This window comes from Manihot esculenta, chromosome 14 (genome assembly GCF_001659605.2).
Source record: "Manihot esculenta cultivar AM560-2 chromosome 14, M.esculenta_v8, whole genome shotgun sequence".
Lineage (NCBI taxonomy): Eukaryota > Viridiplantae > Streptophyta > Magnoliopsida > Malpighiales > Euphorbiaceae > Manihot > Manihot esculenta.
In genome coordinates this window covers 12,221,759-12,248,382 of record NC_035174.2, presented here as the reverse complement: position 1 = coordinate 12,248,382, position 26,624 = coordinate 12,221,759, and the positions used below count along the sequence as shown (strand labels likewise).

Here is a 26,624-nt window from a genome sequence, read left to right as displayed (position 1 = left end):
CTAAAAGGAGAAAACTCTATTAACAGATTTTACTCTAGGAAAATATCAATCCCCACTATAGTTGGAATAGTAAAACAAGTTTCTTGCAGGATCAAGAAAGCTGCATAAATGAACATTGGTCATCATTTCTTAAGACACTCAGGTTTTTGGCATAACAAGAAATGTTGAGGAAAAAAAATATATACAGAAAATAAAAATAAATAATTAATAGTATTTCTTGGCAGCTGTTCTTTTTCATTTTTTCTAAAAAAATAATGATTCTAGCTCACCAAATTGCATCTCAGGCTACTCAACAGATTCCTGAAACTCAGAATCTGAAGGAACCTTAGATTCTTAAACTTGACCATGATACCATTCCCCTTCCGGAAAATTCTTACCCGCATTAGGTACTTATACAGTCAACTAAGAATTAGTTGAGTGTATACACTCGGGTGCAGTGCTCATTCTTCTGCTTTCTGCTTACAGTACACCACTCAAGAAGCCCCTGAATGAAAAGCAATGGATCAATTTAAGATAATGAGACCAAGTGAGACTGCTAATTTGGGAATTCGTGGATGCTTCTTACCAAAATCCTGAGGCTTTCTTAGCTTGATTTCTGCGAGTGTAAATCATAATGACACAACCCAAGTTATGGCAAGAATATGTGCGAGCACTAATTAACTATACATAAAGGAAAAGAGAAGCAACTTGGAGCTTTGTTAAAATAAGAAAGCAATCAGTTAGCATGAGTTACCTTGGTTTCCCCAAGAAGGCATTGTTTACATCATCACTGCTTGGCTTTTCACTGAATGTTTCCAAGATTTCATACTTTTCTGCTCCTGAAGGTTGATCCACCCTCTTATATATTTCGTAATGGTATGGATAAGACATCCTGAAATTGTTGGGAAACAGTTAACTTTTCAATATTGTCCATAAAAGTAGCTCAGGTTTAGAAGAATTGGCAGATGAATAAACATCTTTCCATTTGTTTAGTATCAACGCAAAAACGTTTGTGTGAGACTGCATTGTAGTGGTGCATATTCTGAACACTCGTGTCAGAATTGTGATTAACAGTAAGGTAGAAAAGATAAATGAGTGTTTTTTTTCAGCTTTTCTGTAACAATAAAAAAGTTGGGAAATGGAAGACAAGTTTAAAACACACCATCCCCCACCCCCACACTACCACTTTTCCCTTCTCTTTCAAACAAGGCGCAGGTTTGCTCTAGGAATTTAAGGGTTTAAGACGATCCATTTTTTTCCTTCCATTCTGGTACTTATCAATCTTCAGCCTGTGGGACCTGAAATATCAATGATTTGGGATGTGGATCCTAAGAGGTTTGCTAAGCGACTCCTATGAATGTTTCTTCATATTTTTCCACTTCAACCACCCTTCAACAAGATTGTCAAAGCGTTCATGGAGATAAATCAAAACTGTGATCAGAATTTATATGTATAAGAACCACAACTTTTGAACACTAGAAGCTTGTTTCTGCATGGTGACAAAGCCCAAACAATCCCACTGTGGCAAGGTGCACTCAAGGATAGAGATAAGAACTAGATTGAGGAAGCATATCTAGTTATAGCCTGGATTCCTATGCTGCAATTGGGTTGAGGGATCTTCACAAAGAAAAGATAAAAATGTCCCTTCTCCTTCATTAGCCGCAAAAGCCATTCATTGAAACCAAATCCCTAATATTTGGATGGTAAAAATAAGGAATTTTCTAAAATATGAAGAAATGCCGTTTAGTTCATAGAATTAACCAAAAAAGCACCACAAATACCATAGATAAAAAAACATGCTTAGCTAAGAATTTGCTAATATTTGTAAAATTGTTACCTAAGAGCTCCCATGATAGGATACTGAGTTCCTGCATAGTAGAGAAGCCTGAAGGAATAGCAATTTTCAAAAGAAGCAGCATACTCCAGTCTCTTGTCCCGCCCCATTGTCTATGTAGGAAGTAGATTAGTTAGGAACTGATGGCCTCCTATATTGACAATTAACTGAGCTTGCTGATATCGACTTACTTGCATTATGCCACTTGAACCGGGCAAATCCTGAAATTGAAGAGATCCAAGGGTATGTTATAAATACACATAAACTAAAGGTTTCAAGTTTTGTTTGCAGACAGCATATTTGGACTTCTGAAATAACATATTTTGATGCTACAGGAAGGACTAATTATTATGTGTGAAAAGTGAATTAACAAAAAAAAAAGGGAATGAAAAAGATGTCCAAATGCACAAGGCCTCCCACATTATAGCATCTAGGGATGATGAACACAGAATTTCCCTTACATTTGCAAGGAGGCTGTTTTAGTTGAACCCATTATTTGTAGCCTCTGGATAGAGCAACTTCAATAGAAAGCTAAAAGTAAAAGAAGGGGGGAAAATAAAACTACAATATTAATGTATCACTTATCAAGACAGCTGAATCACAGAAAAAGTTTTTGACGAAATAGCTAAATCTTCCAACCAAGAAGGCAACATATGTCTAAAGTAAATAAGAAGAAAATCTAGCTCCTGAGCCTGAGGTGATCATGTCAGCAAATCACGTTGTAGAGAGTTCAGCCCCAAAGACCTAAACATTAACTGGAGAACAATTCACGTGGTTGAACCCATCTAAATCCGGATTGATACTAAGTTGATTATAGTGGTGCATCCTAGTAACATATTCAGGCATCAAGTATGCATATGAAAAGCAGGATAAATGTAACCCTTTATCTTTCTTAATAAGGAAATCATTCTACGAAAAGAAATTAAGCTAAACAGTATATAATGATGATTTTTAACCTTCAGCCTTGGATTGACAAGAATAACCGGTCGATTCCCAGCAGCATCTGTCATGGCCCTTAGATCCTGTATATTCAGCACAAGGTTAAAATCAATAAGCATCTGACTAAAACATGCCACTTTGCCAAATAACTGCCTTTAATAATGACATAATGAAGTGTTTTCTCTCTAGCTTCTTACATCTATAATACAATTTCCTACAGCATTTTGAGGTGCCACTAATATGAAGATGTCATCCTGTTCCTCAACCTCTTTTGCACCTGAAATTGAGAGAAAATACTAGAATTAAAAAAGTTGATAAATAGAACTCATTAAATGATTATTGTACAAAGTAAATGGATATATAACATAAAGTTTTCCTTAGAACCTTCGGAAGTACCATTTACCAAAGCTAGCAAAGAAGAAAACTGCTGTAGAATAGGCGGCATTACAATTTAGACAATAAAAATTATCTGGAGATGTCCATCATTGTAATTTTAAAATGAGAATTCTTCACACAAGATATGAGAGTGAAAGAATGATAGAGATAGATGAAGGCCATGGATCAAATTGGTCAAACAATATTCAGCATCTTAGATATTCTTGAAATATAGCTCTAGACAAGGTATAATGGAGGACAAGGATTCATGTAGCGGATTCCAACTAATTAGATTGGATGGAGTTGATTATTTCTTCTACCAAGTTCTTGAATTGCATGAGTAAAATTCTGACTAGTTGGCCTCTACATATAGTCTCAGAAGAATACATATCATACACATGAGAGACAAGGATGATGCTTTGAAAAGTAAACTTTATAGGACAGCAAAGAAGACATACATGAATGCAACTTGCAAGTGATTTACCAAAACTCCCAAAACTCAGGGTGTATTATGGAAGAATTTTTTTGTTTATGTTATTTATCATCATGTTATCAACAATATACAAGCCTCAACTGTATTGAGACAATCTGGATTATATATGCTATCAATTAAGGAAAAATAGCAGATGGAGGCAACAAGCAGTATTTCATAAAAGAAAACTTGTCAATATAATCTAGTACCTATGGAACCTATTCTGACAAACGTCCCTAGAGCTCCATAATCCCCCCAATCCATGAACTCCAAGATCTTTCGAGTACCCGAAAGTTGCAATGGCATTCCAGCAAGTGCACCTTGCCCCATAGACCCTTGAACACAAACCTGAAAGACAAAACAAATCTCTAAATGACCGGTCAAAAAAGTCAACTTTGCAGTACTGTATACCACTGAATGCTAACTACCTTGACTCGTTTTCCATCATCAGCAAATGAAAGAGCAAGAACTCGAACCAGTTCCATCAAGGTACCTATCCGATAAACATCCTGTGCATCATAAGAGAAGGTCAAATCCCAATAAATTTACAGGGAACATAAAATGAAAATTCCCTTACCATTTCTGGGTTCAGCTCTGGAATAGCGATCTCCACCTATCAATTTGGAATAACAGCAGATAGAAGTTAATGATGCAATGGTGGGAACATGATTATGAATTCTAGTAACACATTTTAACAGCAACTACAAGTACAGGAAGCTACTTGGAAGTTAAAACTCAGCCATTCAAGATATATGGTTATAGAGCCGCATTCAGACCAAAGAAGGCCAATTGAAATCTGCTCTAAATTATGTCAACAATAAGAAAATACAATTGATATACGCAAGGCTGCTTGCCTGTCCTTCACTAAATATGAGGATGGTTACTTTATCATTTCTCTCAATCAGGCGTATTATGCTTTGCCAACTCTCACCATTCAGATGTATAATTTAATATGATAATGTAAGCTCATTATAAACAGCAGCAGGACAAAGTTAAACAGTTGCAGAATTCAACAAATGCATTATAGAAGGCAACCTTTTGCACGATTAATAACAAAATCATGTAATAGGCTGATCTGGGTTATCAAATATCTAACTGAAAAGAGGTTAACACTTGTGTCTAACCTTTAATCTTATTCTACCATCATTTACAGCTCGCTGTGTGGCTTGCAGAACATCATCATAAAAATAATTCCGGATTTCTCTGGAATGAGGAATATTGTTTAATCTAGTAGGAATTCCTCTCCATTTATTCTGAAAAGAAAATTAATAAAAAAAAAGATATAAGGGAAAATTTTATACCGTTTTGCTTTTCTGAAAGGAAAAAAAATTATTCAATTGTACACTTCATAGTCTAAACCATTTACCTGGTAAACTGGTGCCTGATTAGAGCTGGTTTCACTCTTTGCTGTTGACTTTTCTGGAATAAAGATAGAAAACATAAACTTAGATAAATATAGAAGTTGAAGTTCACAAATGACTTATAGTATGAAGTCATATATTAAAAAATTCTTGTAAAAAAAATAAAATCATTAAGTCTCAAAAATTTTACTATGAATGTTGCATATGATATACTGGTATAGGATTTGAAACATGCACCAAGAAAGCATAAATGGCTTTGAATTAAGCAAAACATAGTAGTGGAAACCTGGTGTTAGCCTAAATAACATGCCAAGTCAGGGGCGAAAATTGATGGCCTGAGATATTAGAGCACTTTTGGTTTGCTTTGGAAATGGAAATGAAACGTGATCACAACATAACTCCATTCAATTGTTCATATTTCCATTTTTTGGGTGGTATTTTGTATTTGAATCACCATAATTTAGGTTAAATTAAATCAGGTTATGTGTACATTTTCTTAAATATCATTATGTTTGATTGTTTCAAAAATGAAAACAAAATTGGAATCATGGAATTTAATCTCTTGGATTTAAATCAACTTTGATTTCAACATCTTGTTGTTGAGTTGTGCATACCCTTTCTATGTGACCAATTTGGTCATAATTGTTGCAATTAACATCTAGCTTCCACCAAAACTTGTATTGTGAATGATTTGTTTTGTTGGAGGTGCTTGGCTGCCTACTTGTAGCTTGACTTTGATGTTTTTGGAGAAGTCCTCACATCTTGGCATGACTTTGTTGTTTTTGGATAAGGTCTTGTTCTCCTCTTGGCATGACTTTATATTATGTTCTTGGAGAAGTCCTTGTTCTCCTCTTGGAATAGCTTGATTTTGTATTTTTCTTCGAGAATTTTCCATGGATGTCATGCCTCAATTCTGCTGTTTACTTGTGCCTAATTTGTTAGGCATTTTTTTCCTTTATCTCCATATCAATTTTCTTTTCTCATTTTGAATCTCTCTCAAATTGATAAACTCGTAAAAAACTAGCTCTGATACCATTTATTAATTTTTGAGAGGAGAAGAGAAATAACAGAAGTAATATTTATGGGTTATAAAGTCATATCTCTTTATTAAATATATTGAGAAAAATACAAGAGTCACAAGAAAACAGTAAATCCTATAAAAATACAAAAAATCTACTACATATCAATAAAAAAAAAATAATCAAAGCAATTCAATTAGATCCTATTTTAAAGCAAAATTTAAAACTTAAATAGCTTGACTTTTTCACAAATTAATGCTTCAACAACTTACCCAAATCATAACAAACCTTCAACAACTTATGCATAACTTCAACATGCACTTCAAAACTTCTTACCAGATTTAATCCGTTTCACTTTATCATTCTGCACTTCAGATAGCAAAGAATATATATCTCCAAAAACAACTTCTTTTTGACGGCTTCCATCAATCTGAATTTTTAAAAGATAATGTAAGAAATAAAAAAAATTACTGGAAGTGAATTCAGATAATCTATGAAAGAAAGAAATGATAAGAAAGTTTAAAGTTACCTTTTTCATAATGTTCGAATAAGTGGAAAAAATTGCTTCTGCATTTAGCTTGTATATTTCAAGACGAGACTTTACCTAACACAAGTTGAGGAAAAAGTACTTGTTAGGTGTCAAAAATTACTTTGAGTTAGATTTGAAAGAGTTTAAGCTTTCAAATAGATAATAGCATACATGTTTGAGTACATTGTTTCACAAAAAGGAAAATGGGCATTTATAAATAGTGAAACCCATGAAATTGTGAAATAGGAAAATAAGTTTCTGATGTAACATGATTTTCATCACATAAAATCTCAAACACACTGAAAACATGAAAAAAATGTTATGTGCATTGGTTTCTATATCATGGGGGTAAAAGGCACTTCAAATTATACAAGTGACATGTGAAACAATATCTCCCTCCCTCATCTTAAGCCTTTTTCAACATAAGCGAATATATGTTCAAGCAGATTGTAACATAATTCTGTTTTGATGAGTTATTCCAATTATTAGAAAAGAAAGCGCCTTCTAAAATGCAAAAAAATGCAAAAGGAGAATATGATGCATTTGATAGTCATGATAGCTAGCTATATCACATATGTTTATTTTGTTCCTCTAGCATGCCTGGACTTATAGCTGGGTTATAAAAATAATCTTTTATCTAATAAGTATCGTATGAATTATAGCTCAATAACAAATGAAGAATGTAGTCATTTTAGTTAATTTACTTCAGCTTTGCATGTCGTGGCCTTTAAAGTACATAAAATAAATGTATACTGAGCAATAAGCAACTAAGGCAAAATATTATTGTATTACAAGTGTTCATGTAAGCGTATGCAGGTTTTGATTTTACTTTTTCCTCAGTGTCATCTGGACGGGTTATAAGTCTTGCTTTGATTTCCTCAGTCTCTGGAGGGAAATTTTTTATGTGGTATATCTTCCCTGTCACTGGGTCTAGTCTTCTCCCAATACATCTGTCGATCAGAATTTCATCAGGAACCTGAGCATTAAGAGATATATTTCATGAATACTTTTTGACTTATCAACTAAAGTGACATCTCCAAATATATTAAGAAATGTCACAAAACTTGGAGAAAATATGAAGGATGGAGGGAGCGTGATCATGACCCACTCAATAATTTTTCATATATTATGGAATAATATGGAACTTTTGTTTCTTGTGCAGAAGTTGTATGCTAATGCATATATCAGTTCTTACAAAATGAAAATGAAAAGATTACCAAATAATTTCTTTGGTCAGGGGATAGAAAGAAAACAAGCTGAGGTGGTAATCAAATCACAAGCAGAGACAGAGTGAGCATGAAATTTACATACATCCAACACAACATAAACATCTGGTCTGATCTTCAATTTTTCCAAACTTTCTGCTTGGGCAAAACTTCTTGGATACCCATCTAACAGCCACCCTTTTTGCTTTACGTCTTCGCGAGATAATCGTGCTGTTACCATCTACAGAATAAAACACTCATTTGTAGACCATCAAAGAAAGTAAAAAGAAGACTATACTAGCAATTTAACTCTGGTACATCTGTCACAATTTCATCAGGAACCAGACGACCAGCATTCATGAACTCTTTGGCTTTTTTTCCAATATCTGTCCCAGCAGATACTTCAGCCCTCAGTATATCACCTGTTGATATGTGCACCAGTCCAAACTGCAGAATCAAGAGACAACAAAAGAAATGGTGAAAATATGCAAACTGTTGGCTCTATTTGAGTGACTGTAAGATACTCTTTCAGAAAACTGAAAAATAAGCAAAATATGCAGTGGGACTGCCATCTTCTATCACAAGCTCAACACAGCTACTTTTACTCAATGGAAAGGAGGAAGAACTTTCTCCAACAAGGCACAACTTCTTAACCCTAGCATTCTTAATTGTGGCATCTTATTAGGTTTAACATTGACTGTCAGTATTGGATAATGGTACTATCATGTTAAATAGAATTCTGAGAAAATTAAAAAATAAATAAACAAAAAATGTCCAAACACCACTCAGAATATATTAACTCAGCAGCAACCAAAGTGTTTGAGGCATTACAAGAAAATTCTCTACGAAAGATTATAATTTTCAGGAAAAACATCCAGATCTTGGCAAATAACAATAAGAATCACATAAATGGCTTGAAACAAAGAAAGATAAAACAAACAAATTAAACTGAGATCATAAATATGAAATGGGATTACCTTGTTCACTATTAATTCGCACTGTGTGCCTTTCCCGGATGCCGGTGCCCCGGATATCATGACCTTTAAGGGTTCACTTGTCGAACAATTGACCTTCAAAACCTGCCCAAAAGAAATTAAGTAGGAATTTGTGTTTATAACCCATGAAAGCAAGAAGAAAGCAAACCTTGGTTTTTGAGTTTCGCCTGAAATGGGTATTGGCATTGGGAGAAAAAGAGAGGAGACGGGGTGGCTGGTGAGAAGATGGTTGGAAAGAAAGAGAGAAAGCAGAAGCAGAAGAAGTAGAAGAAGAAGGATAGGGAGAAGATGTGGGAAGAGGAGAAAGAGAGGGTACGGAAGAGGAAGCGGTGGCGTGCAGAGATGAAAGTGAAGTGGGCAACATTGTTGATTGCTGTGTTCGTTCCTCAGGCACACACAACAGAATTTGGAGAAGGAAAGGCGGAAGAGGTGGCCATAAGCCTATAACGGATTAACGGACACCACACGAATTCGTATTTCTTTTTTTTTTTTTTTTTAAAAAAAAAAAAATCTAATAGACTTTGATCTTTTAATCAGTTTGAGGATTTAAGATTAACCCTTTGTTTGTATTCCTAATTGTGTAAGAGGATTTAAAAGAAGAAACGAAGGAAAAAAAAAAGGAAATATGATTTCTTTTATGTTATTTGAATAGATTAATAATTTAGATGAGAAATCTAAGTTTCTCTCCTAAAAGTTAGGAGAATAATAATTATATCTCATATTTCTTCTATAGAATTCAATAATCTATTCTGTGAAGGAGCATCAAATGGAAAGAGCATTGTTGAATCAGAGAAAGAAAATGAAAGCAAATACGTACTTCCTGCACTACAATGCAAAGTATAAATTGCAGAGAAATCCACAGATTCACGTTTCTCTTATATTTGAAGAACATTGAAATATTTTCTCCTTATTTCCTTTCGATTTCCACCATTTTGAAGGAAAATAAATTACTTCATTTGCATCTTATTAGGACATGTAATTTCCTTATTTTCCTCCCATTTTCTTTTATTTCTACTTTTTACTTTCCGTCAAAACAAGATAAATTTTATAATTTTCATTTTGCATGAGCTATTATTTAGTCCCTCATCTATAATTTAATATCTATTTAAATCTCTAATTTTTTAAGTATTTTTTTATAAATTTAAGTGTTTAAAAATAATGTGTCCATCCATGATTTTAAATTTATATTTAAAAGTAATATATATTTTTTTAAAATTTAAGTATTTAATAGTAATATTTTTTAAAAATTTAATAGTCTATAGATAATTTTTTTAAAAAATTAAGTGTTTATTAAATTATGATCAAAGTTAAAGATATTTAATAGATAAAAATATTAGAAGTATAAATATTGAAGTACATTTAGTCAAGAATCCTATCAGGTCAATTTATTGTTGTAATTAAATATTATTTTTTATATATTTTAAGTATTTAAATAAATTATATAAAAATTATTATTTATTTTTATTATTAATTTAATTAAATTTCGATTAAAGATAAAATTCATAAAACTATATTACTGTGAAAAATTATAATGGGATTATAATCGTGAAATTCGTATTGTATTTAAATAATATCTCCAAATGTTTCTAGTCAATAATTTTTAGTATGATTAAGTAATAATTAGATCTATTGAGAATAGTATATATTATATTTTTTATTTTTAAAGAAAGCAACTGATATTATAGGTTGACATATATGAGATAGCTAAAAGTAATATGTATGTGTGTATTTTATAAATAAGTGTATTGAGTTGATCCGTTTCAGAAATTTATGTGAAAAATAACCTATATTTATGGATTACACAAGTAATGATTGTATAAGTGATTTTGATTTGAAATCAATAAATAATCTTATATAGGGACTTTTATGCGAGTAACAAATAAAGATAATTAGATATATTAAAAATCGTATGAAAATATTTATGTGATTAAAATAAAATTTATCACTCTAGATAAATTAGGAAATGTCTTGTATGTTCTTAACTAGCATTGATAATAAAATCATTATGTAAAGTATAATGAAATTAGTAAATGAGATTTAGAATTTCATTCAATTAGTCAGTTGGTGTAAAGTATAATGAAATTAGTAAATGAAATTTAGAATTTCATTCAATTGGTCAATAGTTGGTAGATGGGATCTAATATGATTTAACGTTGTAAACATATTTATGGATTAAATGTAGTACTGAAAAGTCAAATCAAACCACTCTTGATATTCTAAATATTTGGTTAGTCTTTACACGTTACTAGATAATATTATTGACTTTTAAATTAATTAATTAAATAATTATATTTATTAATAATATATTTAAAATTCAATGGGTCACACACGTAAATAATTGTATAAGAAAATAAAACGAGAAATTAAATTAAGTAGGGATTGAATGCATATAAATTAATATTATGATAAAATTATAATTTGAAAAAATTACAATTTTAATTTAATTAATTAAGTTGGAACTTAATTAAAATTGTCTAAGATTTGTATTACTAGTTTATTAAAATTTTGGATTATAATAGTAATTTATTTATTTAATTAGTTAAAAAATAAAAAATATTATTATATTAAAATTCTAAGATTTTAGTATAAAATGATCTCTTATGGGACCATGCATGGAGAGAGTTTTTTGAGAGCCTCTCCATTCTCATTCAAAGTGGAATAAAATTAGCAAATGAGGATTTTAGTATAAAATGATCTCTTATGGGACCATGGAGAGAGTTTTTTTGAGAGCCTCTCCATTCTCATTCAACATGAAATAAAATTAGCAAATGAGATTTGTAATTTCGTTCAATCGGTCAATAGCTAATAGATGAGATTTAATATGATTTAACGTTGCAGACACACTTTATATATTAAAGTTAAATTGAGACATTTGTGATGAATAGATATTAATTACACTAAAAAATCACGCACCGGAAAGTTAAATCAAATCATTTTTGATATTTTAAATATCTGAATAGTCTTTTGACATATCATTAGACAATGTTTTTGACCTTTAAATTAATTAATTTGTTAATTATATTTGATAAGGGATTACATACATAAAAAATTGTATGAGAAAATAAAATAATAAATTAAATATAGGACTTAATTGTAAATAAATTTATATTGAGATACCATTGTAATTTGAAAGAATTACGATTTTGATTTAATTAATTAAGTAGGGACTTAATTAAAGTAGTCTTAAAATTTATGTGACTTGTTTATTAATATTCTGAGTTATAATTATAATTTATTTAATTAGTTAAATAAATAAATAAATATTATTATACTAAAATTCTAAGATTTTAGTATAAAAGTATCTCTTATGAGACTCTAGAGAAAGTTTATTGAGAGTCTACCGAATTTGTAAGAAATGCAGAAAGTTCGCACTCAAAACCTCTTCCCTTCTCAACTCCTTAGCACGTTCTAAGATTTTTCAATCTTCATTATATATAGATATCGTTAAACACCGAACACTTGAATAGTTTGTAATTTGCGACAATCCAATATCGTTAAAGATTGAACACTTGAATATTTTGTAATTTGCGACAATCCAACTAAAATAAATGATCTCGTCTTTTTTCTATAAAAATAAAAAATATTTATTTTCTTTTCAATATTATTATTTTTTCGTTGAAACGTGATCTATAATAATAAAAATTTTTATTTTTCTATTTCTTCCACTGCATTCAATTCAATTGAAATTGAACATTGTCATTAAAGTCAGTAGAAAAATTTACATGGTCCTCACAATAATCCTTCCATCTGAACATTTCTAACTGTATCCATAAACTTTTTCATATTAGTCTTACCATTATGATTTAATATCCATTAGAACAGATGATTTTCCAGCTCAGATAGAAATCAGAGAAGGCATTGATTACCAAACGAAAAGAATGTATCAAAGGATCCAAAAGCAACAAAAGCAAAATAGAAACTCTATTGAGATGCAGAAAGAATTATATTAATAGGAGAAATAAATAAATAAATAAAAACAAGCCCCATAAATGAAATTAAAATATAGTCTGCTATATAATCAATAAAATAGAATAAACTTACACTCTCTTTCTTAGATGCCTTGACGATAGCTGCATGCTCTTCTGCAACCTTTTTTTCTTATTAAGTCTCTTCTCCAAACATATCCATATCATCATCATCCTCAACAATAAAAACCTAAAATTTATAAAATTCATGTTAGATTTTAACATTATAAACTAATAAAATAGTTATTAATAAAAACATAACTAATTACCGAACCACGTTAGATTTTTACCTTCATTAGCTTAATGTCGTCTAATTCTGTCAATTTTATTTTATCTTTACCTATTTAATTTAGTTTAGGAGTTTATTTATCTCTTGAAAAATTTTAAGAGTTTAAATGAACAAGGTATAATTTAGGAATTAAATAGGACTTATGTCTTTTCATTTATTTTTTTTTAATTCTTTTCACCATTTCTCCTCATTCAAACAAAGAGAAAGAGAGAGAGAAAGGGGAGTGATAAGGAAAAAAAAGCTAGTGAGTTCATGTTTTTTAATCTTTTGATTTTCTATTTGTTGCATTCTTGGTAACCGCATTTTGTTTTTCGGTATTTTAGGCAAGAAAAAGAGTAATTTTGAATTTTTTTTGTATAATTTTTGATAAGTTTTTTAGAGGTGATTTTTCTCCCTATTTCTCAGTGTTATTGTTGTTTGAACTCGTATTTAGTTTTATTTTAATTTTGTTTTCCGGTCGGTCGATAACTTAAAAGAGAGAGGGCCTTTATTTTTTATATGGATATGGAGATAAGACAATTGCTGGGATTTTGAGAACTAGCTTTCTTTTCACTGGGAGTTCTTTTGCATATCAACAACATAAATCCCAAGGAGTTGTCATTGCATCCAATGATTTTATTCTCATATCTCATGTAAAATTTCGTTTTCTTTTATAAAATTTTGTTTTTCTTTTATAAAATATCTCTCAACCCAAAACAACCAAAGTAAATTTTCAAAGCAGTTTTGTGGGTGTATGACCCAACGTTCCAAAAATCCAATGGTCACCTGAATCCACATGAACCAATAAAAACTTTTTTGAAATTTTGTTTTTTTTTTTTTTTATTGAATATGTGAGAAATTTTATTCCAGAAATGGAAATTTTACACAAGATATGAGAACAAAATCACTTGAATTCATTCAATATTTTTGCTTCGACTGCAATTAAAAAAAAATACCGATAAATTTCATGTATATTTTTTTTTAAACAAAATTTATTTTATATTTTTTACAATAATTAAATTTAATTACAATTATTTAACATTAAAGTTATTTTATTCTAAAAAATTAAAAGATTTATTTTATTAATCGATAAAAAAGTTATTCAATGATTCATCTAAAAGGTAAATATATTGAAAATTATATATTTTATATATATATATACATTTTATTTATAATGGTTAAATTTAATTTTAATTAGATTTATATAAATTGCATATATATATATATTTAATTATCGTATAATTATACTCAAATTGATGGATTTATTTAGAAAATAATTTAGAAAATTATTGTTATAAAAAAATAATTTGATAAGATTAAAGTATAATTTAATGAGATTATTGTTAACTAATTTTATTTACATTTATAAATTACTTTCATTTTTTAAAAAAAATTAAGAAATTTAAATAGAAATAATGTTTGCCATGTTGGTCTGTTAAATATTTTGAATGTGGAATAAATATACCATGTTATATCAGCTTGATACATGTTTTAATCGTGTAATAAACATCTTAAATACTTTAAATTTAAAAATATTTTTTGAGTTTGAACATTTTTTTTTATCTTACATGATTTAAAGAACAAACTTAGCCTATCGAGGAAACGCAGGGTTGAAATTCCAAATCACCTTTTGAATTAAAATTTTCAATCATAAATTTAAATAATTTAATATAATATCAAATTACGTGTAATTTTTAATTATATAAAACCATAAAACAAAATTTATACTATATTACTTATAACATAATACTATTAATTTTTACAATATTATGAAATTAATGTCAAATTCAATCATAATATTGATGTCAAATTCAACAATTAAAGAACATAATACTATTAATTTTTACAATATTATGAAATTAATGTCAAATTCAATCATAATATTGATGTCAAATTCAACGATTAAAGCTTATTAAATTATATCTCAATTATAAGACCTGTTTTATAGTAATATTTAAAAAAATTTACTATTTAGTCTTTAAGTATTATCATTTTTAATAAATCAGTCTCTAAAATTTTTTAAAATTTATTAAAATTTTTTAAAATTTATTAAAATTTTATCTTTTTTCTCCGTCAAAAATAATCCGACCATCTCTTTTTTAATCTTTTCCACTAAAAATAAACGAAATTCATTAAAAATAAACGAAAAAATATAAAAATTAACTTATTAATAATAGCAATACCAGAGCTAAATCTCCCTTAGATCTGATGAATATTTAAATCATCATTACTTATTATAATAATTTATCATCTAATCAAACTACAATTGAAAACTAAAATTGTCTACTATATATATTGAATTGAACCAAAGCTGTAAAATAGACATTAAGGTTTGGGAAACATCCTTGATTCTTCCCTTTCCCCTCTTAGACTATAAACTGTCAAAAAAAATTAATAAATACATCACCCTTACTGCCGTTCTATAAAACTGTATATAGCTCCTTGTTCAGTTCAGTTCAGTTCTTTCGAAATCACTGGATCAAATCCACACAAAACTCACAGAAATAAATAACAAAAATCCCAGCAGCTAGAATTAATTTTCACTATCATATTCATACTAATACTATCAAAGACAAGATCTCCCATTTAATAAAAGAATAGAGCAAAAACTGGTTGAAATTATTGCTGCTTCATTGTGGTAAGCTCCCTAAGGAAGTAACTCAAACCAAAAGTAAAAGAAGATAAAACTACTGTAAAGGGTTTGCAGTCATATCTGCTACCAGTGAAAATTCTGCTCTCCAAAAGTGCCAATTCTTGGTAGCTCAGTCCAGCTTCACTGAAGAGAACAAGTAGTGCACAAACCAGAAAGATGAAAGGAACCCAACTGTTCCGGTTGCAAACATGATTGCTAGAACCATTAGAAGAGAATACCCCAGGTAGAGTGTTGCAGAGACTGGCCCACTTAAACTCTTGAGATCAAATACCAGATAGTTAATGGAGTATAAGAAAATGTATATGGCTACTGAACCAGAAGCAAAGAAGGACTTCCACCACCATTTCCAGTCCTCAACACAGAGATGCATGTAAGTTAAAACAAGAGATACTTCGGCACAGACCACCACCAGAAGGATAAGAACAATCAAGAGAAACCCAAAAACATAATAGACACGGCCCAGCCAGATGCTAGACATGATGAAGAAGAGCTCAATGAAAAGTGTACCAAAGGGAAGAGTCCCTGCACCAAGAACTAGCAGCCAAGATGGGTACTTTTGAGCTGGTATTTCCCTAGGAATCTGGTTGGTTCGAACAGGGTATTCAATGTGGGGTGCTTTTGCTCCAAAGTATCCCCCAATGAGGGTAAGGGGAACAGAGATGAAGAACCAGAGCAAAATCAGAACGATAAACAATGAAATAGGGATGGCTCCTGTGCTCCGACTACCCCACAGTAGGAAATTCAAAATGGTTAGAATAAAAAAGGCAATACCAGGGAAAAAGCAAGCAGCTCTCCAGGCAACTGAAGCCCATCCTTTGTGATCGCCACATCCAATAGTCCTCCAAAGGCGGACTGCTACATAGCCAGCTGCAATGCCGAGAATCATGTAGAACATAAGCATACCTGTAATAAGAGTTCCGCGGGAAGCTGGTGACATGAATCCAAGTGCAGCGAATAAGATTGTCACAACTGCCATTCCAAGGATCTGAACTCCATCTCCAACCATAACACACAGCAGTGAGGCATTGGTTGGGGCACGGAAAACATCCCCTACAACAAGTTTCCACCCAGATAACTCCTCATTCATCTGTGCTTGAGCCTCCTTGTCGAGTTCCTCATAACGGGTCAGATCCCGCCTCACAGTTCTCAAGAAAATGACAAGGACAATACCAGCAAGGAAGGTGATAACCATCAGAGAATTCATGATCGAGAACCAATGCACCTTTGACCCCTCCATCTTCAAATAGGCATCCCATCTTGATGGCCACTTGATATCACTCTCCTCAAATGTGACCTCATAGGTAAATACAATTGGCTCATTCTCCTTAATTGGCATTGAGACAGTAGTAGGATCACATTTAATTAGAGATGGGTATTTGTCATACATTTTCGTGTTCTTCACCGACTGAGCATTATGCATGAAGTTACAGGGAACCACTTCAAATCCCACAACCATGTAACCTGGAATATCCGACCCTCTATCCCCAATTGTTGGAATAACCTCAGCAGCATCTCCGGTACCCATCACACCAGCCACATTGGCCTCCTCATACTTATGAACAAGAATTTTAAACTTCAAATGGTTAAAAGCATAATAGGATTCCTGAACCTTAATTCCAACAGGATAACCTGTCCACCTCAAGAGATACGCGTCCTTCTTAGTATACCTTATTGCCGGCAAATTATCAAGAATCAAGTTAACCTGATACATCTCATCAATCCTCTTCTTCAAAAGCATATAGTTATCAGCAGATAAGGGTCCAGTTCTACACAAAAAGACCTCGCTCTCATTCACATGCATCTTAAACCTATATGGGGAATTCTCAATCCTATCTCCCATAAGGAGCTCACCGAGATTTTCAGCACTATCTTTGATACCATCTGGGGGCTGGCAAAAGGGTAGACTGTAATAGCTAAATGGCATCTCGGTATCAATAGAAGTGATCGAATTCACTTTCACCGACAAACCTTCGCCGACATTATATTTGTGAGGGTAACTACCAGGAAGGTAAAATCCACAACCGGATTGGGAAATCAAGCAAAGGGTCAAGACCCAGATCTTAAAATGACAAAAATAGTCCATTTTTTAGGAGTCTTATGGTGAAGAGTGCCAGATCTGGGAGACCCAGATAACGAAACGAGTGTATAAGCAAAAAATTCGAATTTGAATTTCAGCAATAATTAAAGAACAGCAAAAGCTTACGAATAGAGGATGTAGAAGATCAGAAACAGATATCAAAAACTACAAAAAGGGTACAAAGAGAAGTATAGATCTAACCAACCCTGTGAATACAGTGATACAAAGCGAGAAATTGAGAGGAGGACCTCAATAACACCAAACAGAGATGTCGGGGACTTGCGGAGAATGGGATTTCGGTGAAAAGAGGGGAAGAAAGTGAAGAATTGGCAGTCGAAGGCACGCCAAAAGGATTTTATATTCGCTCACTTCGGAAGGAGATTGCCGACGAGGCTCTTTGTTTTTCACGGATTGACGATAATATCCATTTCCTCCTGGACGGTTTTACAAAATGCCAAACAGTACTTACCCTGTTACTCTGTTACAATTACAAATAACAAAATCCTTATGCGCTAATTTCTAAATTTGTTTTTTCCCTAATTTATTCAACTGCAAATCTTGCTCTGACATGTACTGTTCGGAAAAATTATTATTGTCTATTTAATACAGAAAATTTTATTAATAAATTATTTAATTTTAAAAAATATATTAAAATATTTTTAAATTTTAAAAATTTATTAATTAATTTTTTACTTACTAAATATTATAAAAAAATTTTAAATACTCCCAATATTATAAAATTAATTATAAATATTTATATAAAATTAAGAGTTGATTAATTAATTTTTTATAAAATTAAATAGTAAAATATTTAATAATTAAAATTCATAAAATTAATAAATTTCTTAATAAAAATAATTCAAATTCACCCTCACACTTTTTACTACGAGCCAAATAATTCAGTATTTAATATTTTATATTAAAGATTATATTAAAATATTAATTTTTAATAATAAAGTATAATTTTTAAATGTTATTTTTAATTAAAATAATAAAAAAATTTAAATATCACTTTTTAATATTATTTTAATTAAAAATTATATTTTATTATTAAAAAAATTAATATTTTAATATTATAGAATTTAATTAGTCTTTCATGTAAAGTTATGGATTTATTTGATAAAAAAAAAGTTAAAATAAACTTATATGATTCTTGATGAAAAAGTATAGAGTGGAATATAGATTTAATGTCATTTTTTAATATTCTCTTTTTTTATAGATTAAATAATATTTTTATTTCTTAAAATCATATTAACTTTTATTTATATAATATTAAACTGCTTTTAACATTTTTCTTTATTATTTTACTGAGATGGTAGTTATTATTTAAAAAAAAATTTACTTTCTCTTTTCTTAAAAATTAATTAAACATATTATTTTATATTTTTTCCCTTCTTAAAAACACATTCTAAAGATGCTTTATGAAAATAGTTTAATTTAACATTTTACAAGAAGAATTTCAATTTCTGAGAATGTTTTTAGAAAATTTTCTGTCTGATAAAAAAGAGAACGTAAATTAAGTACGTGATAAAAGCATTAATATGAAATATTCACTTGAAAAATATTTTAATGCATATATTATATTAACTGCGACATTATTAAAACCAAAATAAAAAAATATTATGGGTAAGAAAACATTCATCTGAAATTTTTTAAATTCATTTAACAGTAATTTTTGTGTATTTTTTCACATTTCCAAATATTTATTAAAAAAATAAATCATTTTTCTTATCTTGAAATACTTATTAAAATCTCTATATATAAATTTATTAATAAATTTTATTTTTAAATTAAAATTCAGTAATAAAAAATAAATTATTCCATTAACATATCACACATGCAGTCGATAATCATGCAGAAACAACTAGGGCAGAGAAAATTTGATAAATAATTCAAAACATTTTACCTTTGAAAACTCAGGTAGAGTAGAGAAAAATGGCAAATGGTCGACACTTGATAGGCAGCTGAGGAGGAAGATCGGCATTAACCTAACCGAACCGAAGTTAAAAATGAAACTTAAAACCCAAACTGAAACTTAACTCATTAGGCCAAAGAACCAGCCAGTCCAGTTCAGTTTTCAGTTTTCACTGAATTGTGCTCTGCCCTAACCACAACAAAGATGCATCATTCGAAAGAGAATAGACAAGGAGGACAAAAATAATTCCCAATAAAGCAATAACCAATCATATTCCTTATTCATAAATACAATATATGAACATGGAGGATCATGAATAAATTGGCAAATATCTTTGAAGAAGTTAAAACTAATAAGTTTGCTGTTTTCCCTTTCATTTTCTGGGAGAGGAAAACGAAAGGAAAAAAGTATACTTTCTAACCTTTGGCACCCAATCCTCGTGATTTTGGGAGCCTAACAGCACTTAAAGGGTTGACAATGCCTTGGCAATTTTTGCCCAGACCTGTGCCTTCAACAAAGCCCATCCTTGCCATCATCTTAGAGCCAAAACCTTTGGTATGCTTTTCAAAAGCTCCCAAGCTTTTATGCTTTGCATGATTTTCAGACCTTCCAGTGCTTTGAGGTTTATTCTCCAAAGGGTCATCAATGCTGTTAGGGAAGTTGGCACCCAAGCCAAGTGATTTAGGCCTTTGGATCACTTCAATGGGCTCCGCCATACCTTGACCAGCCTTTCCCAGACCTCCACCTTCTACATATCCCATTTTTGCCATCATCTTGGATCCAAAACCCTTAGTGTGTACCTCAAATGCACCAACCTTAGCTGAGTTGACTATGACCTTATTTTCAGAAGTAGTTTCAGTCTCTTGGGAATCCATTATCATGTCATCAACTTTTTCAGACATTATGCCACTTGATATGAATGACAATGGTTGATTGGCATATAAACACCTTTTCCCTCCCTGTCGCTTTGATGAACCCACATTCTGACTGTTGGCACAGTTCTTCAACGATTTGCTCCGAGCTTGAACATCCAGTGGCTTATTCCCCCTATTTCTCTGCATAGTAACTGATTTTGCTCTTGAGCATTCATTAACAGTGAAATCAGCATCCTCATTTCCAGCTCCTATCAGCTGAAATTTAAAAATTAAAAATTAAAAAGAAATAAAAATAAAAAAGAAATAAATTTCTTACGTTTATGGAGTAGCAGCATGCAATGATCTTCCTAGTAAATAATGAAAACCCCAACAACTAGTCGCAATATAAGAACAAAAGTTAATTGACAGATTCTAATAGATGAAAATTTGAAACCTTTTCCAGACGAAGTTTATCATTTGCAGATGGCATGCTTGTGTGCTGAGTTCTTGTCACTATTACATACCTAAAAAACAGAGCAATAACCAGTTCAGCATCAACATTAGCACACAATCATGATGAGTTGTCTTCTCACACAAGCATACACACATCAATCTGTATGCCAATTATATAACAGTACCTACCTTTTCTTACCCGAACCTTGGCAACCACTGCGCAAACGGTAAATTGCTGCTAATCGTTGTACCTAACAGTAAAAGGAAATTTATACAGTCAGGACATTTGCATATGTGATGACAGCCTGTGTAAATCATATAAATACATGGTGCCAACAAAAGGTTCATGAAAATGTTGTGCACAATGATATGCTGACCACATTTAGAAGTATACTTTAATTAAACTGAAGTGCCTATACAGATATTCTAGAGAACAAAGAAATGAAGAATGAAAGCTCCCTGCCCTTAGCTTCAAAGTAACACTTCTTTAAGATACTCGCAAACACCAAATTATACACTTGACAAAGTATGACAACTCAATAACTAAAAGTTTAAAATTAATAAGAACTTTCAGAAACATCAAAAAGATTCGGAAGACGAATAAGTTGATTCCATAATAAGAAATGTGTAACAAGGGAAGCAAAAGGCCAGAAGAGAGAAAATTGGTAGCAAGCTGCAAAATAAAGGGGAAACAGAGTTCTATACCTGAGAACAATCTCGGGAGTGCATAGGTTGAAAAGCAAACATTTCCACCTCATCCAAAACAATCTGTTCTAGTTTCTACAAACAATAAAAGATGAACCTATAAGGTTTTTTTCAAAAGGTTTAGGCTAAATCTATATTTAATTGATAATAATAATCAAATATGGAAGCATTTAATAAATATGAGGTTCTATCTTCTACACATGATAATTGCCTCATAAATGGGCATAAAAAAGCATTAAATTTTATTTACACAGTATGTAAAGTATCATGTGTTCCATTTTTTTTTTTTTGGCAGAACCACTAACATTGCGACCATAGAAATCTATGAACAGATCCCAGGAATAGATCTCGGCCACTTCATATTCCAAATAATTAGTACTTGTGTGTGTGTGTGTGTGTGTGTGTGTGTGTGTGTGTGTGTGTGTAGCATCGATTGATATACAAGCAATTGAAACGATGCAACATCAATAAGTCTAGAAATTTTTCATTTTACCATATTTATCTTCTCAAGGTCAACTCCCCTTTGCAGCATTCTTTCACGACGTTTAACAGCAATCATCTCTTTTCGGTGTTTCTTTTTCTCACCTGAATAGTAAGCATGTTAAAATTGCATATAGTACATTAATTGCAAGCAGACCTATTGAGTTATAATATAATTAGAGAAAACAGCCAAAACATCAGATGAGAGCAAATTCAAACCTAAAGATGCAGAGATGCCTAATCCCCACCATCACACTCCAGAAGCAGAAAACTTTAAGGGATTCCACACAAAATGCATGAATGAACATGTATATATAACTTAATACGCACAGAGATAAAGGAAGATCATGGATGGGGATCCCAGTATTCCCACTAATAGTTATGGCTTTGTTATAAGATATCAGATTGGCTCAAAATATTCATCCCCCAGTTTTAAATTACAAAGTCGTCAATTAAAAAAGGATCAGATTCAAAGCATAACATGATTGTGTTTGATTAAGATATGTGGACACAAGCAAACCTCACCTGGAAATCTTCTAGAATTTTTACTCTTTTGAGCCTCAAAAGGCCAAGACTGTGGCAACCGAGCAATGTGCTTCTTTTTGGCAGAAAGTGTTCTTGGATCCTTTACAAGCATAAGGTCATCCAAACCTGATGGCCCAGAATCCCTACCACCTACAGTATATTTCTTTGTTGACTGAGACTTCTTCATACCATATTCCCTAGAAGCATCCTGGAGTGCTATACCACTCAGCTTCTCTAAGGTATCATGAAATGAACCACTGGATGAAGAACTATCCTCGTCTGAGTCATCCAAATGGTTTTCTACCAACCATTTGGCATCTAAAATGTTGTCACTCCCACCAATTCCCTCTAAGTAGTCTTCTGCAACTTCTTCATCAATATCGGAATCACTTTCAGACATATTCTCAGAGACATCACTATCAGACAGATCAATATGTTCCCCTACTTCAGAAGATTCAGAACCTTCACCATCTTGCGTCTCTCTATCACTTTCCCCTTCAAATATATCTTGGGTGAATATTTTCATGCCCCCAATTGATAAAAAGCCTGAATTTTTCTTCGAAGAGAATGCCTCAGTTTGCACTTCTTCAATCATTCCTTCGCCTACCTTACAATTAATAGTCTCATCAGCATCCATTTCCTTCTCAGAGAATGAAGAATCAAAAGATGATCCTTCTGGCTGTTCATCCATTTGCTTTGATGATGAACCAATAGCACCAGGGGTTGTCTCAGATTCATCACAGAACCCCAATCCTCTATGGAAGCTATCACCAAGCACAAAACTTGAATCATAATCATAAGTGAAACCAATATTATCGGCCTTCAAAGGTGATGTTTCATCTAAATAAGCAACTATCTGGGTCTCCTTGGAATCAACCAAAAGAATGGGTTGCGATGCATCTAGATCATCATCTCTGTCATTACCCTTAACAGATAATTCTTTGTGCAAACCGTCCTGTGAAATATAATAAATAAGTAAATAACACTGCAGCTAAAACACTTAAACACTGTCTTTCAGAATTCCAGTCAAAAGAAGTATAGAATATAATAGCAAAAGCACAACCAAAAGGAAAAAAAAAAAATAACACCTGAAAAAACCTCGGTGGCTTCATTTGTTTAGAGTGATTGATTGCTTATAATTTTTAAGAAATAGAGCAACTTTTCCCAGGCTTGATTCAAGCAGTCGGATATTTAGGCCCAAATTAGGCAGCAGATATTTAGAAATTCAGTTTGAGCAACTCTCACTTTATCTCTTGATAATTGAATCTTCAGAAATCATAATGACAACATCTATCTCATCTTGCATCCTATTTTTGCGGGGAAAAGGGTCCCATTATTAAAGAAATGTTATTTCACTAAATAAGTCAATAAAACTGAAGCTTGAAGAAATAAATTCTTTCAGGAAAATCAACTCCAACTATTTTGTATGGAAGCAAACAGTTTAAAGAATCTTTGCAACATTCATTAAAAATGAGCCACCAAAACTGGACCCCAAACTGAACAACATTATAAAACATTGAGGAATAGAAAACCCAAAATAAGGCGTTTCAATCAATGGAACACTGATTGAAAAAAAAAATTGCTACTTTGACATCTAATGAAGCTTTAATACAATTTTGACAGCCCAGAAACAAAGTTAGAAAAAGGGGGGAAATCATTTGAAACCAAGAAAAAAGACCAATTATGTGCTGAAATGCTGATAAATTTCAATTATCAGTCCAAACCCGCTCGGGAATCTCTTGTCAACCGCCATTTTGATTCAGACAGCCACCACAGGAAATTTTATAGTGACGACTGAAAACTAATTCTCAATCAGAAAATTGCAATGCAAAGTGGTCACCTGAAGCTCAACCGAAGGGTAGTTATAACCGAAGGCACTCCCATTGGATTTGCAAGGTCCACTTTTAGAAGCAGACGGCGCTTTTAGTTTTAAACCAGACTTGGAATTCGAATTGGGGTTTCTTCCTGCAATGCAATAACAACTCAAATCCAAAACTAAGCATAGAAGAACAAAATCAAAAGTATGGCAATTCACCAACTAAATCTCCCATTTGATTGGCCAGAAACTGCAACAAACTAAAATTAACCTTAGCTGAGCAGAAAATGATCACTTATTCTCAAATAGGTCGGGACAAAAAAAAATTCTTGCTATCTCAGGAACCAAACACAGAGAGAGTTTCAGATGGGGACCTGGGTAGGAAGAGCTGAGAGGCCAATCAGACAAGACGCCACCCTCCACAAAGAGAGAGTTTCCGATTCGACCAGAAGACGATGATGACGCCGACACTGTGTTCGATCTCCTTCTGCCCTTGTTTTTGCTGCTATTGCTGTTGTCGTTCCTGCTGTTTTTGTTCCCGTTAGTTCTTCTCTTGCCTCCTCCAGCCATGGCTCAGGCTGCGATTGACCTGGACTTGCCGTGTGATGTGAGGGAGACGAGATGAGATATAATTCAAGGCTCAAGGCTTCCTCTGGGTTTACACTGTTACGGGGATGATCTGGGCCGTTGGATGACAGTCTGGGCCCAATAAGTGAGGTGTACGGACAAAGATCCGTATGCTGAGAGGGCCACGTAACTACATTCACCGTCGTGCAAGGCAACCGCATGGATAGGTGAGCCGCACCGCATAAGAAACGGTATATTCGTTTGAAAAGAACAAATGAACTTGATCTTTAAGAAAAATCAGCAATGTGGTAAATTTCATGATTTTTTTTTTACCATGCACCATGAGTGCATTATGGATAAGAGTATAATGAAGGAAAAACATATACACAAACTTAATCCAATAAATCTCACCTGAAAAAATATTATCGAATCGCCCGATACTTCAATTTAATAACTACAACTACGTAATTAAAAAAAAATGATAAGTTTAATCGATAAAACACATTTTCAGAAGTGATAATATTTTAGCCCCTCAATCTATATAACTTTTGGTGTTATGTCCTCTAATGAATGAATGCTAATATATAGTTATCATTGTGAGTGATGAAAAAACTTTCGATTATTCTTAATAGAAGCAGCATTTTTAGATTTTAAGAAATTTTTTTTTTAAATCTCATATTTATAATAAATAAAAGAAAAGTAAAAAAATAAAATTATCAAACATAGTAACAACTTAAAAAAAGGAGAGAGAGAATGAATAGATGAAGCATTAAAACAAGAACAAAATAAAGCCTTTAGGGAGGGAAAGATAACCAATAAATTTGATGATGCTTGTTTAAGACAAGATGCATGGAGGCAAGGATCTGAAAGCCCTCATGCAAGGCCTTCTCCAAATGAAAAAGCTCTCATATGGGCCCATGGGCCAAAGCCTTTCGCAATACGCTTAACTGAAAAAATTTAAGTGAATTGTATTATTATTATTATTATTTAAAAAATTTTAATACTATTTTAAAATTAATAATTTTAGCTGCTGTAGTAAATGATTCTATATTTTAGTGTTTAATTATATTATTAATTATAAAATAAATACGATTATAATAAACATTTATATTTTAAAGATCCTTCAACACAGCAAAAACAGTAAAATTTATATTTATAATAATATTGATTGAATCAACATTTCTCCGACAACTAAATTTATTCAAACCATTCACAAATCAAAATAAAAACCTTAAGATTATATATATATTCCTAAAACTTAATATGTTTAATGTCAAAATAAATTTTATGGAATTTTATTGAAGAAATCAACAAAAACCTCCGTAAGATTTTAACAACCTCTTATTTTATTTTATATTATTTCATTAAATACATAAATCGTCACTTATTAAAAATTTAAATATACAAATATTATAATAATTAAATATAAATTAATTATATCATTAATATATAAAATAAAATTTTAATAGATTATTCTAAGCTTTTATAAAATAATAATATATGTAATTAATTTTTTTATACAAGTTATCGATTATATGAGTAATTTTTACTCAATCATTATATTCTTTTTTTATAAATTTAGGTATGAATAAGTCATAATTTTAATTAATAGTTCAATAAATTAATCTTAATTAATAT

General features: G+C 31.4%; 3 protein-coding genes across 5 annotated transcripts; all 3 read right to left on the bottom strand.

The window, feature by feature from the left end:
* Positions 1-69: 69 nt before the first annotated feature.
* Positions 70-9,150, bottom strand: LOC110600222 (adenylate kinase 5, chloroplastic). 2 transcript variants are annotated; one of them, XM_021737016.2, is made up of 19 exons: positions 8,857-9,150; positions 8,691-8,792; positions 8,032-8,160; positions 7,820-7,954; positions 7,338-7,484; positions 6,509-6,583; positions 6,316-6,409; positions 4,966-5,018; positions 4,724-4,852; positions 4,177-4,212; positions 4,028-4,108; positions 3,809-3,947; positions 2,950-3,029; positions 2,770-2,835; positions 2,005-2,034; positions 1,817-1,926; positions 734-871; positions 566-595; positions 70-484 (listed from the first exon to the last, which is right to left on the bottom strand). In XM_021737016.2, exons 1-19 carry the CDS (start codon positions 9,070-9,072, stop codon positions 460-462), a joined length of 1,815 nt encoding a protein of 604 aa, XP_021592708.1. In that variant the 5' UTR covers positions 9,073-9,150; the 3' UTR covers positions 70-459. The 2 variants fall into 2 exon arrangements, with proteins under 2 accessions (XP_021592708.1, XP_043806516.1); XM_043950581.1 differs by lacking the exons at positions 70-484; positions 566-595; positions 734-871 and adding an exon at positions 882-1,668.
* A 6,057-nt stretch (positions 9,151-15,207) lies between these two features.
* On the bottom strand, positions 15,208-18,222 carry LOC110599709 (transmembrane 9 superfamily member 11). The gene has a single exon (XM_021736247.2). It carries the CDS (start codon positions 17,675-17,677, stop codon positions 15,704-15,706), a length of 1,974 nt encoding a protein of 657 aa, XP_021591939.1. The 5' UTR covers positions 17,678-18,222; the 3' UTR covers positions 15,208-15,703.
* Positions 18,223-19,818: 1,596 nt separating this feature from the next.
* On the bottom strand, positions 19,819-25,223 carry LOC110599655. 2 transcript variants are annotated; one of them, XM_021736158.2, is made up of 8 exons: positions 24,794-25,114; positions 24,444-24,568; positions 22,604-23,558; positions 22,092-22,183; positions 21,599-21,673; positions 21,083-21,144; positions 20,895-20,964; positions 19,819-20,716 (listed from the first exon to the last, which is right to left on the bottom strand). In XM_021736158.2, the coding sequence occupies exons 1-8, from the start codon at positions 24,987-24,989 to the stop codon at positions 20,003-20,005; spliced, it is 2,289 nt and encodes a 762-aa protein (XP_021591850.1). In that variant the 5' UTR covers positions 24,990-25,114; the 3' UTR covers positions 19,819-20,002. The 2 variants fall into 2 exon arrangements, with proteins under 2 accessions (XP_021591850.1, XP_043806409.1); XM_043950474.1 differs by lacking the exon at positions 24,444-24,568 and having other exon boundaries at positions 24,794-25,223.
* Between the last annotated feature and the right edge of the window lie 1,401 nt (positions 25,224-26,624).

Coding starts and splice junctions, on each gene's coding strand:
- LOC110599655 (XM_043950474.1), bottom strand. CDS start 25,207: ATGCGGTTGCCTTGCACGACGGTGAATGTAGTTACGTGGCCCTCTCAG. Junction 20,965..21,082: donor CAAGGTTCGGGTAAGAAAAG/GTAGGTACTGTT, acceptor TCTGTTTTTTAG/GTATGTAATAGTGACAAGAA. Junction 20,717..20,894: donor ATAAACTTCGTCTGGAAAAG/GTTTCAAATTTT, acceptor TTTAAATTTCAG/CTGATAGGAGCTGGAAATGA.
- LOC110600222 (XM_021737016.2), bottom strand. CDS start 9,072: ATGTTGCCCACTTCACTTTCATCTCTGCACGCCACCGCTTCCTCTTCC. Junction 8,161..8,690: donor GCGAATTAATAGTGAACAAG/GTAATCCCATTT, acceptor TTGATTCTGCAG/TTTGGACTGGTGCACATATC. Junction 6,584..7,337: donor CAGATGACACTGAGGAAAAA/GTAAAATCAAAA, acceptor AACTTGTGTTAG/GTAAAGTCTCGTCTTGAAAT.
- LOC110599709 (XM_021736247.2), bottom strand. CDS start 17,677: ATGGACTATTTTTGTCATTTTAAGATCTGGGTCTTGACCCTTTGCTTG.